The 13,186-nt window shown below is 38.7% G+C and overlaps 1 protein-coding gene across 2 annotated transcripts in view; it reads right to left on the bottom strand.

Annotated features, from left to right (window-relative positions):
• The window catches only part of yap1 (Yes1 associated transcriptional regulator), a 35,682-nt gene extending 22,496 nt beyond the window's left edge, over positions 1-13,186 (bottom strand). Inside the window, exons 1-2 of one of the 2 annotated variants that reach the window (XM_047391987.1) lie at positions 12,389-13,186; positions 9,720-9,955 (exon numbers count right to left, since the gene is read on the bottom strand). In XM_047391987.1, the coding sequence (XP_047247943.1) occupies positions 9,720-9,955; positions 12,389-12,589 (437 nt within the window). In that variant the 5' untranslated portion in view covers positions 12,590-13,186. The remainder of the gene's footprint in view (positions 1-9,719; positions 9,956-12,388) is intronic. The other variant, XM_047391988.1, reaches the window with a different exon arrangement.

Here is a 13,186-nt window from a genome sequence, read left to right as displayed (position 1 = left end):
TGAGGTGGATGAGTGCAGAGTACACTGAGGGAGGCCAGATGCAATCAGTCTTCTGTGATGAGGATGGTCACCTCCTCTCTGGTTGACTAGGGAGGCCTGGCTGCCTCTCTATCAGCAGGACATCATCAAGGGAGATTATTTAAGTGACCTCGGTGACCCTGCTCTGGCTTTAAGTTTCCCTTTGAAGGACGGCTTGTTTCATTAAACGTTGTAATGAAGAAACTAATCACCAAAGTACCAGGACTGAGCTGTTCATTGTCAGAATGAGTTGAAAAGAAAAGACAATGAAGAAAGTGTCATTTTAAGGTTACACTTGTCAATTAATCAAAAACGTTATCAAGCGAGGGGACAAGACAGAAAATTCACAATTATTTAGTAGATGAATATTACAACATATGTCACATTCTAAAACTTGTAAATGTTTTTATTCTATAGCACAAATGTCCTTTGCTGTGAGGCTGAGCATTTTTTAGGAATGGAAAGCCCAACCTTGGAGAATCCACTTCTCAGATACTGCATCTCTGTGGAGATGCCCTTGGCGACAGTGGAGGCATTGATGTCTGAAACAGAGGTGTTACATCAAGACTTTGTTAAACACTAGCTTGACTTTCTCACAGTCCCGTTTGTGTACCGAGCTGACAGGCCACAGTTGAACAGGAAGGTTCTTGTCTGTGTGTGGTCAATAAACCAAAAGTTTGTCAAACACAAAGTTGCTCCAAATGAGGGCTTCACACAGGCTTCACATTGGCTTCCAGGTCAGTCTTCCCAGCGACATTTGTGACCGACCACATGGCCTTTGCTTCAAAACGGCTAAATGTGGAATCCGACTTGTGGATTGTGTACAGTTAAAGTCCCGACAAAATACTGTGCATCACATCAGTATGAGCCAAAAAAATGGCTAAAACCTGTTTTACACAATCCAGTCAAAAACAAGACACCAAAAATACATTTGATAGTGAACAAAGGTGTCTCAGATATATTAAGGTTTTTTCTAAACTGCTATTGCATTTATGAAAAGAATTCATCTATTATAATACAAAAAGTTCTATCATTTTGATAATACAATAACATAAATGGTTATTTTATTTCACAAGATAAAAAAGCATCAATTAAGATTGGTCAATTATTTCCGTAAAAGTTGAATTGTAGGGGTGCACCGAGAAATTGGCGGATTTTCAGCTTGATTGGGCCAATGTAAACACAATGAAAAGAAAGGTAAACTGCTAAACTATTTATCAACCTGTTGAGTGCCATCCACGAGGATGCAGCAAATAGGTGCAAAAAACCATCTGCGGTCAAAGAATGCGTTCGTCAAACCACATTACAGTAATATATTTGATCAGTTTTTGTCATTGTTTAAACAAATTTGAATGATGACGACACCCCCCGACCCCCATTGTGGGAAACCAGGCCCATAAAAACATTTAGAAATCCAAGTGTGAAAAGACAAAAGTGTCCATCAACACAGAGCTCTACCTGCCCCTGAGGGCACACAATAGCCTCTCCCTCAAAGCTCTCCTCTGCTTAAGGCTGACTTCCCACGAACTAAAAGGCCTTTCAAAGCTGCATTTAATAAGCCCCGGAAACAGTGATTACCCCACTAAGTTCACCAGTGTGTCTAAATTAGAAACCTTCATTAGTTTATGACCTGGCCCTGGAGAGCGCGGCTCCCCCACCTCCCTGCCTCAGCATCAAGCAAGGTGATCCAACCTCAGTGCCCCTGCTGCCATAAATCAAAAGCCGCAGTAAACTGCTGGAAGAAAGGTCAACAGACTTTGTTGACAGTATTCCAGTCTTTGTTTTTATTTAACAGATGAGACAAAGAAAATGTTTTAGTAGATTAGCTCATACCTCCTATTTCCATGTGCACTGCAACTACCTGTTCCTGGCAATGATGTTTTGATTTTGACTTTTTCTTGATAAAAGGTTTTTCTGTTAGCTGACAAGTTTTGTTTCCTGGAGATCTAACACCGAAATGCTCTCATTATTTTAGTGCTGCTATATTTAAAATAAAAAGGGCAGAGCTGGCAGATTAGAACTGTTCAGGTGTAGAGAACATGGCCAAATATCTTAACAAAGATGATGTTACCCCCACCGCCATCTTTAAGCTTCATGTCAGCCATTTGTCCATTTTGGGAAGGCTCACATGAGTCTCAACAGGCCTGTGGTCTGAATAAAGATCACAGTTACACTCCTGGGACAAAGAGAGGGCCAGAGTTTCTCCTGGCCCATCTTCTAGTCATCGCCACATGGCTGCCATTTAACTCCACCGACACAAAAGAGGCATCATCACAGAGCCACGGCTCCATTCATTCCAAATCAGAGACGGACTTTTAAGGGGAGCAGGATGGAGGAATCTCCTGGGCCATGGAGACTGTCAAGGAAATCATTACCCACAGTGTACCAATAAACAACTGAGAAAGAAGGAGAAACTGCGTCTTCCCTTTCACGCGGAGTTGATTTATCTCTTCGGACAACAGCAGTCAGAAGAGTGAAATGTGAGCCCACACTCTGCTTGGTTCTGCTAGCTGGTTGAACTCCCCCACCCCCACCAGTCCACCCCTCTGCTCGCCCACACAAACACTCGCTGGCTCTGATTCACTCCCTCTGCAACACGTCTCAGTCAGACAACCCCCGTTTATAAATAGGAGAATGTCTTTTCCAGCAGGTCCGCCGAGGCCAGGCCACCTTTATGTCAGATGGAGTATGGGCTCTTTGATGTGGGCTGTTTGGAAGACTTCTCCTGGCGTTTCCGTGCTTAAACACAAATCTTCAGTAGAACAATTACTGCAGTTGCATAACACACCAGCTGAAACAAGAGATCCTAACTGAACTTTCTGAAGTCCAGCAGTTTCGCAAACTTGTCTGTGGAGTTATAAAACACTGTCTTTTCTGACAAGGCTCCATCTTTATTAAAACACAAAACTAAATATTAATTTTTTGTATAGCTCTACTGACACAAGTTGTAAAAATGCTTTAGTTTTGTTCAGCTGTGTCTTTTTCAATGTCAAACAACTACTGTATATGTTTAACTGTGGTGCCGGTCATAACGCCTCAGTGTTATTTTGCACTTTTGGCTGTTTGACACTTTTTTGGATAATAAAAGAAATCTTCTGCCATTGGATGATTTGCATCGACCACATGCCAGAGAAGCATAGAGAAATCAACTGGAATTCATCTGGAATATGATGAGTTTTAGATTTATTTCCCCGATCAGTAACTGGCCAGTCGGAATTTTTTTTTATTTCGATCATTGTACGTAATCGTTACCAGGTTGCGCTGACAACAGCCCTCTTTAGTAAAGAAGCAATTACTGATTGAAGAATTGATCTATTAGTAGTACCAGTGAGAGGTTGAAAGTCAGAGGAAGGATAGATTTAAGTAGCAATCTAATTAAAAGGAAACTATTTTCTACAACATGTCAAGACACGGGGGTTGGACAATGAAACTGAAACACCTGGCATTTTAGTGTGGGAGGTTTCATGGCTAAATTGGACCAGCCTGGTAGCCAGTCTTCATTGATTGCACATTGCACCAGTAAGAGCAGAGTGTGAAGGTTCAATTAGCAGGGTAAGAGCACAGTTTTGCTCAAAATATTGAAATGCACACAACATTATGGATGACATACCAGAGTTCAAAAGAGGACAAATTGTTGGTGCACGTCTTGCTGGCGCATCTGTGACCAAGACAGCAAGTCTTTGTGATGTATCAAGAGCCACGGTATCCAGGGTAATGTCAGCATACCACCAAGAAGGACGAACCACAACCAATAGGATTAACTGTGGACGCAAGAGGAAGCTGTCTGAAAGGGATGTTCGGGTGCTAACCTGGATTGTATCCAAAAAACAAAACTACGGCTGCCCAAATCACGGCAGAATTAAATGTGCACCTCAACTCTTCGGTTTCCACCAGAACTGTCCATCGGGAGCTCCACAGGGTCAATATACACGGCTGGGCTGCTATAGCCAAACCTTTGGTCACTCATGCCAATGCCAAACGTCGGTTTCAATGGTGCAAGGAGCGCAAATCTTGGGCTGTGGACAATGTGAAACATGTATTGTTCTCAGATGAGTCCACCTTTACTGTTTTCCCCACATCTGGGAGAGTTACGGTGTGGAGAAGCCCCAAAGACGCGTACCACCCAGACTGTTGCATGCCCAGAGTGAAGCATGGAGGGGGATCAGTGATGGTTTGGGCTGCCATATCATGGCATTCCCTTGGCCCAATACTTGTGCTAGATGGGCGCCTCACTGCCAAGGACTACCAAACCATTCTTGAGGACCATGTGGATCCAATGGTTCAAACATTGTATCCTGAAGGCGGTGCCGTGTATCAGGATGACAATGCACCAATACACACAGCAAGACTGGTGAAAGATTGGTTTGATGAACATGAAAGTTAAGTTGAACATCTCCCATGGCCTGCACAGTCACCAGATCTAAATATTATTGAGCCACTTTGGGGTGTTTTGGAGGAGCGAGTCAGGAAAGGTTTTCCTCCACCAGTGTCACGTAGTGACCTGGCCACTATCCTACAAGAAGAATGGCATAAAATCCCTCTGACCACTGTGCAGGACTTGTATATGTCATTCCCAAGATGCATTGATGCTGTATTGGTCGCAAAAGGAGACCCTACACCATACTAATAAATTATTGTGGTCTAAAACCAGGTGTTTCAGTTTCATTGTCCAACCCCTACATGTTTATGGTCTATTTAGGCTGTGAGCCAGAGAGAGCCATACTTTGAGCAGATAACAGGAAGGCTGAATGCTGTACAGTAAAGTTGTTCTGTTTTATTTCTTTGAGCTCTCAATCACTGTTTGCAATGGAACAAGCAGAATCTGAAAATGTTGACAGCCTTTGGGAACTCTCATAGTGAGAGTATAGCTCTACATGCTACTAAATACACACCTTTTAATTGTTTATATAAGATAGTAAAGACAGTTTAAAATATAAAACCCTGTAGTCATTTTTTCTTTGTTCTTAAACTGGTAAAACCATCCATTACTGTAACAATAACTAGTCACTGCTAGGGGAAGTAAGGCTACAAGAAATATTCTGAATGCTGCAACCTCATATTTCTTAAAGACAAATCGGAATCAAACTGTTATCGGAACAACTAAAATCAGCCACAAAATCCTAATGGGTGCATCTCTACAATAGATCCAACTTGTACCCGCCTTAAACATTTCATATCTGCTATGACAGACAAGGATTTAGGGTAATTTTCTTTCATAATAGCCTGTCATAAGGAAATGGGGTTATACAACAGCAATAATGAACATATAACAGCTGGAGGTTATTCATAGTTATTATGGTTTGATCATAATAAGGGGGGTTGTAACCTCTCACAATTATATATATATTGCATGTATGTCAAGAGTCCAAAATGAAAACCAGAAACACAGTTAATAGAAATATTGCATAATTCAAAAATTCAATTCAATTCAAAAATACTTTATTAATCCCTAAGGGAAATTAAATGTTGTTATAGCTCATATTATGTATAATATAATATGAAATCTTTAAAATGGCTTGGTTGGGACAAAATGATGTGTAGGTGTGAAACAGTGAAATGAGGTGGTGAAGGGGTGAACTGACCTCAGGCCATTTAACCAAAATGTTTAGCAAATATCTGAGTCTCTTAATAACATTTAAATTTAAACATGGGGCTAAATCCCTTAATTAAACAATGGGAGACCTCACCCCAAGTCTTGTTTTGGTATCAATCAGGACTGGGAAATATGACGTAAAACGAATACTATTTTCTTCTTTTTTAATTATTGCACAATGTGTATCACAATACATTTTGAGATCTGTCTTAATAAGTGTGTTCTTGTGTATTCATGTAGTTATGCCTACAGTCCAATGGCAACTACTGACTCATAAACTTAACAACAATAAAAACAATACAGTTTAGGACTATCCTCCGACATAACCCAGCAGCAGAGCTGGCTGTTAACCATTCAGTTCAAAAACAAAAGTTAAGGTGCAGTCGGGCTGTCCAATTTAAAAACAGTAGAATATGGAGTCCACACGTATTATGCAAAAGAAAAACAAAACATTGAAATCAATGGTAGTTAAAATGAATACTGCACAATAAAAAACTGATTAATTAACATTGTCACTGTGAGATTTCACAAATAAGCCAAGTACAGTCACATCACAAGGGAACCAGTGATGAGACCAGCCTCTGCAAAAATATCTACACCTCTTGAATTTTTACCTCTTCAATGTATTTTATTGGATTTTTTGTGAAAGACCAACACAAGGTAGTGCATAAAAGTGAACTGGAAGGAAAACAATACATGGCTAAAAGTCTGAAAAGTGTGGTTTTCAGCCCATGAAGTCTATACTTTGTGGAGCTACCCTTTGCACATATATAGAGAGGGGGTCTTTTTTTCTACCATTTACTTTTCTGGGAAAAAGCTCAACCTCAGCCACTTTGGATAGAGAATATCTGTAAACTTCTATTTTTAAGTCTTCCCACAGTTTCTCAATCGTATATTGGTGTGATCATTGACTGCCATTTTAACACATGAATATGTTTTGATCTAAACTACTCCATTCATTGTAGCTCAGGGTACACACTTAGGATTGTTGTCCTGCTGGAAAGCGAATCTCTCCCTAGTCTCAAGTGTATTGCACCCTCTAACATGTTTTCTTCCAGTTTTGCCCTGTTATCATTCCTGTACCCTGCTTGGATTCCCATAGCATGAAGCTGCCACCACCATGATTCATCTTGGAGATTGTGTAAGACATTTTATGAGGTTTTCTACCACACACTTTGCTAGTAGGCCAAAAAGTTCTGTTCTGAACTGCTTAGACCAGAGCAACTTCCTACACGTATTTGCCATGTCACCTACATGACCTTTGGCAAACTGCAAACTGTATTTCTTACAGCTTGCATTCAACTGTGACTTTTTTGCCACATTTGTGAAGAGCAGACCAATATTTGTCACAGTCGAGGTGAAGCAATTCAATGTGAAAAGGTTCAAGGGATATGAATACTTTTGCACAGCACTGTAGATTAAGTACATTCTGTAAATCATCCACCCCTTGTTTCAGAAAAGCTGCCTTAAGCAAAAAACTGTATGCATTTAAGCACTGCTTCTAAAGAGAAAATAAACAAAGAAAACAGACATATCTGTAAAAACTAGAGAACCAAATGTTTACAGGTGGTTCATGAAGTGTGAATTTCATAAGGGTAAATTTTCAGGTACACTTGTTTTGTTTCCCCCCCTTTTTGCAATTTTACAATTTTAGAAGAAAATCTTGGACAAAAAAAGGACCAGATGTTCCCCAGATGTAAGACTTTTAAACATCTGGTAACGAAACCTCTTTTTTTGATCTGACTAAATTTGTAGCCATCATGTTTTTTTCCCCCTCAGACTCTTTTGTTGCTGGATAACGTTTCTAAGAACTCGTAACTTTTTGCCTTTAAAAAGGGCAGGAATGACATTTACTGAGCTCAAATCTTCTCTAAACATAAGCTGCAGAGCTTTCAAAAAGGTCTGGAACATTTCACAAAGGCTGGTTTATATTAACAGAAATTGTTGACATTACATCATTTTTATGAATAATTAAAACTGTACACAGAGCTACACAGTAAATACGTTGAACAACCTATAAATATGGAGAGTATTAAAACGGGGAAAAAAACTTCCAATTCCATTTACACATTTAAATTTTGTGACAAACTGAAATGCCTCGCACGTACTTGCTACCTACACATTTACTTTGAATCGGCGATGTGGAGAAGATCAGCGGGTTAGCAGATGAGTATAGCGGGGCTGTCTGTCCTTTGCTGTCTGGAGCAACTACAGTGGTCCATTGTTTCTACTGAAACCTGAGACCAAGAAAAGGAACTCCACATACAGCAGAGGTCCTTCAAGACTTCTCTTGTACGCCACCAAATTTAATAACCTACAATCTAACTTTCGCAATTGTCTCCGTATCAGCACACTGGCCACTATTGTGCACTGTAGTTGTCAATTTTATTGTCAGCACAATGCATGGGGGAGAACTGCAGTATGAGAGAGAGAAAGATCTTCTTTGCTAACTGCGACTATTCTTGACCTTTACGGAGACGTAAAAATGTTGAACCCTCTAACAAATTTGAAGGTTTTACTCCGTGATTGTCAAGATGTTGAGCTATATCATCACAAGTTTCTAAACTTCTCTGTTTAACCTTAAAAAGTTACTGAACTGTAACTTTGAACTTCAATATTGTGTTTAGTGACTTTGGGAAGATTATAATAATAATAATATTAAATAAATAAACTTAAAGTACTGTGAAAATACCTCAGCTGGCTAACCTTTAGCTGCTACAGATACAACAGTTAGCATATGCTTCAGAGTTCGTCTTCGAGCTAATCTAAAGGGCTATTTTTTATCCTATTAAAGCTATTAGGTGTAGATTATTGAAATAAATATTTTTTAAGACACCATTTAAAAAGTCATGAAATCTTTACTCCATTTGTGAAAACATAAAAAGGAAAAATCTTCAATGCCTTTGTTGAAATTAGGACAATGTTTGAGGCAAAGATGAACAACACAATATGTAGACCAGTGAAACCTTGGAATATTCTGCACCCATTAGATTCTGCAAACCATAGTTTGTGACTTTTGGAAAACAAAAAAAAAACAACAATTGTTTTTCTGTTTTCCCTCAAACAAAAACCATAAAATCTTTTTTTTTTTGGTCTTGTAAACCAAATATTGTGTAGTGCTACCTCACCTGAGCTGGATGTACCATCATCCTCTAACTAACAAGGTATTGGCAACATGTAACATCAATTCTTGCCAACAATGATAAAACGAATGTTAAGGATGTCATGATCCTATCAGGCCATTTTAAATACTTACTTGTTTCAAACCCACTAGCAAGATATGAAGCTGTATTTTTAATAGCAGCATTTTTCACAATTACAGCAATTTTTTGTGTTGCAAAACTGTATTAAAAACTCTGTATATTATCTTGTTGATCTAATAAATTTGAGTTTTCCCTAACCACCCAAGCAGTCTACAATACAGTCTCAGGTGAAAGACACAATGCATTAATAATCACTGCTCTCTGTGCTCAGATAAGCCAAGACAGCGCTATGCAAAATGCAGCTGAAACACTACTCAAGAAATCTTAAAGACGTTCAAAGCAAAGCACGAGTTTTACAAAGTAGATGAACAGGTTTTTTCTGTCATTTTGAACAGCACATGATTATCTGAAAGCACCTTTAAATAAGTTACAAACCAAGGGATCAACAAATCATATCGAAACAGAGAGCAGACGTGCTAGCGTTAGCCTAGTGTGTCAGAAAACAGCTTCAAATGAAATGTTCGCAGCACCACAGAGTTTATGTAGGACCTTTTGTTGTAGGTTGTGTCACATCAAGTACATTTAGAGACAAATGATAAAGCTAAGTAAATTTTAGATAATATGCTGATAAAGCACTATTGTAACCTTCTTAATTGAGTACCCATGTAAGAGCAGTATATAGCTGCAGAAACCCCAGTTAAGACAAAACATTTATTTGTGTCAAAAGAAGTGAAATTATTCTAAAATTTACTGTGGTATCTTACTACACCACTAAACTACTGAGTTTTTCAATAAGTTTGTCCCAATTCAGCTGCAAAATTGCAAATTTCTTCTGTAAAGATGCAAACATTTTAAGTTTTTATGGGGACTGCAAAAAGTAAGAAAATTGCTACAATCATACTTACTTAAGAAAGTATCTCTGGCCAGAGGAAGTCTTGGCCATCTCCCACCCTGCTGGCAGGGGCATGTCATCAGGAATCTCATATGAAGACTGACGGAGATGTTGAGGAGAGGCCCCCGCAGAGGCCATTCCAGAGAGGGAGCCACCATTAACAGCTCCCAGCTGCAGGGAGGCTGGGGAAGAGTGTGCACGGACGTGGTGGGGGGTAAGCACTCCGCCGCTCCCAGCATCAGTGCTGGCCTGTGAAAAGGATAGAAAAGACAATATCAATTCAACAAGTCTGTTTTTATTACATATTAAATTTGTTTTCGTTGTTTTGAACAGTGTACGTGTTCCATAATATAAAAAGAAAGTTTTGTTTAAGAATAATAGAAAGGATCTACATAACACCATTATGAAAAGGAATTTTGGAGAGCATTAAAAATTAGCTATTGAATTCTTTGAAATGGTAATCAAGCATATTTGTTTGTAAACATAATGTTCACTAATGGTTGAGTTCTAACACCATTTACTGCTTTGTTTTGGTCATTCTACCAAAACATGTTCATTTGAATTTATGAAGATGTTGGTTAAGTCACCTAAACAGTAAGGCAATGTTTATGTGAGTTACACTGTGAGTGAATTTATCATCTTAGTAAAAAGTTAAACTGTCTACGCTGGAACAAGAACTTTAGTTTGTATCCAGCCAAAGCAACAGTGGTACTGCTAACATCAAAGGGGCTAACAAGCTGATCTCCTTAACTCTGAAGCTAAGTACCCTATCAGCAGTGGTCTCCACAGAGAATAATAACATGCTAACAGATTTAACAGCACAGATTTTTAAACCATTTCAGTCTAATTGTATGATCTGACCAGTTTAGCAACGGCACTAATGCTAAAGTGAAACTTGCTAGCAGGCGGAGCATCTGAAGCCTGAGGCAGTTCTTGCTAATGAATGGCACACCTTAGCTGTGGTTGTCAGGGTAAAGATTTACAGGCCACCTTGTTAGGAAAAATTATATGCCTTAATCACAAACCAGTTCATATGGCTTGTTTCTTTTTAACTAGGAAGGACAAAACAGATGGGTAAAATGATCTTCATAATTAGTTACTAGTTAACTTATGGTCCAGTTATACTCTAAAAATATCTACGTAAGAATATTTTAAAATGGTAAGGAAATAATAAGTGTATTTTAGCTTGTTGAACATACATTATTTTTACTCAGTAATATTAATTAAAATCTACCTTAATTTCTGTTACAGCAATTTAATAGATTAAATTTGCTGTTTTATAAGTCAAAGAATAAACGCTTGGTTTCCTTTACAATGTGATGTCTTTTGAAGAACAACTACTATTTTTTAATCCATAAGGACAAGCATTTAAGATCCTGTGGTTCTTAAAATAGTGGTACAAGTACTACAGGTAAAACGTGGGCTTCCTTTAGTAGTACTCAGATACAACATTGTAATCACTATCCATCCATGGTTGTGGGGAACTTTTCAAAAAGGGACATGGATTAGAGATGTTTTTCACATCTACCTGTAAAAGCTGACGAGGAAAGCAATGAATCATAAAAATATAATCTCAAAACTGGATTAGAAAATTACTTCAAATTAAACATAACTGTTATCCAATTGCAGGTTTAAAAACATGTTGGCTTTGCTAACCTCTGCTCAGTGCCTAGGCTAACTACTATTAAAAATATGAACTAATATTGTGTTTTTTAAAAACTTTTTACTTTCAAAAACTGCAACATCTCCACCAAAAGATAATGAATTAAAAAAAAACTTTTATGAAATCAAATTCTGTTTCTCAACAATCCCACATTCCAACTTTAGGGGACCTTTCTGTAAGTTATGTTTTTCCAAAGTGATCCTTGAAAATGGTAATATTCTAGTAAAACCGAAATGCTAAAACAGTTGTCTTCTTTAACTACCAATGCTGTCTCAATGGATAAAAATGTTTTCCTCCAGTTTACTTGCTTTTATGAAATACCACAACAAACTTAGAAAGTCTGAGACTTGTACTTCTTTTTTTGTCTTGTAAACCTAGTATTTGCTTTGCAGGAATTTGTTCTAAAACGTTTGAGAACCACTGACCTAGAGAATAGATTCACGGCCTGTGTGGGACAGAAGAAAGCTTTACTGCTAAACAACGCATGCGCATTAATTCCAAAACTTCAAGGAGGGAGCAGGGGGGACGGGGGGCGGCTCGGGGGAGGGAGGGGGGATAGGATGAAGAAAGAAAACAAGTTATCTTTGTTGCACAGAATCATAATACAAATATCAATTTAATTGTGTCAATATTAGTTTTGATCTTCTACAAGCAGACACAATAATACTGACGTGGATGTTAGCTAATCTATTCAAATCCATTCATTTTGTAATGGAAAAAAACATTCCCCTACTTTAAAAGCAGGTATTTCTTTACGTACGTAGAAATTTCTTCATTTTCCAAATTTCTATTAAACGTGCCATTTAATACACTAAAACGCTTTAGATTTTGTAATGGTTTTCGATTTGTAAAACATGTAGAGACACCAAATATATGTCTACAAATGACAACAAAGAATGATGATATTTGTGTTAAAGAAAACTAACTTGGTGAGAGTCACGTACTGAAGGCCCACAGGAAGGCCCCAGCTTGAATCGTGACTTCTCAGCATACACACAGCACAAACAGGGAGCGCTTACTTGTCTGGAGTGGGACTTGGGTTCTGGGGGCGTGAAGAAGGACTTCGGCAGTTTCCTCAACCTCATAGGCAGGGAAGCGGGGACGTTGCTGTTTTTCGTATTCATCGCGCTGTTAAAAAGTAGCTCCAGGTCAGTCTGCGAGTCGCCCCTTACGTGGACGATCTGGTGTCCGGCTGGAGGGTTGTGCTGGTTCGGATCCATTTTCCCCCACCAAAAAAAAACAAAAAAAAAACGCAAACAACTGTTGGCTAAACTTTTATAAGTGTCTCGAAACGATAACGCGCAGAAACTCAGTCAAAAGGAAACTTGAGCCAATCCTAAAACCTTTGACACGCAGCAGGAAATCTGGAAAATCTCGACGAGACTCAGTAAAGCATATCCAGAGTCATTCTAAAAGTTTACTTCAAAAGTTAGTTCTTTTCTCACAAAATGTGTTAGCTGTCGGAATCTGCAGTAAAATGCATCGTTTTCCCGTTGTTTCCTGCTGGCATTCTTGTACATGTAACAAAGCGCATATCTACTCCACTCAGGAATCTGTGTTGTCGTCCGCGGCCCCAGCTCTCGAGAAAAAAAAAAAGGAAAAACCGCAGAGGCAACCGCAAAAGACAGGAAAAAAAAAACAACAATATGAACGTTTGGCCGACAGTGCCCCGCGGTTCTTCAAACGATTATATCTCAACTATCTGTTATCTTTAAAGAAAAATCGTAGTTAGGCTGGGCAAATCTCCGCTACTCACTGGCTCAGGAAAAAAATAAAAAGTTTCATCCTGTTGAGTCTAAACTTTGGGCAGGACATCA

Source organism: Girardinichthys multiradiatus, chromosome 18, assembly GCF_021462225.1.
Source record: "Girardinichthys multiradiatus isolate DD_20200921_A chromosome 18, DD_fGirMul_XY1, whole genome shotgun sequence".
In the NCBI taxonomy this organism is placed as follows: domain Eukaryota; kingdom Metazoa; phylum Chordata; class Actinopteri; order Cyprinodontiformes; family Goodeidae; genus Girardinichthys; species Girardinichthys multiradiatus.
The sequence above is the reverse complement of the archived record's forward strand: the minus strand, read 5'-3'. Positions and strand labels throughout refer to the sequence as shown.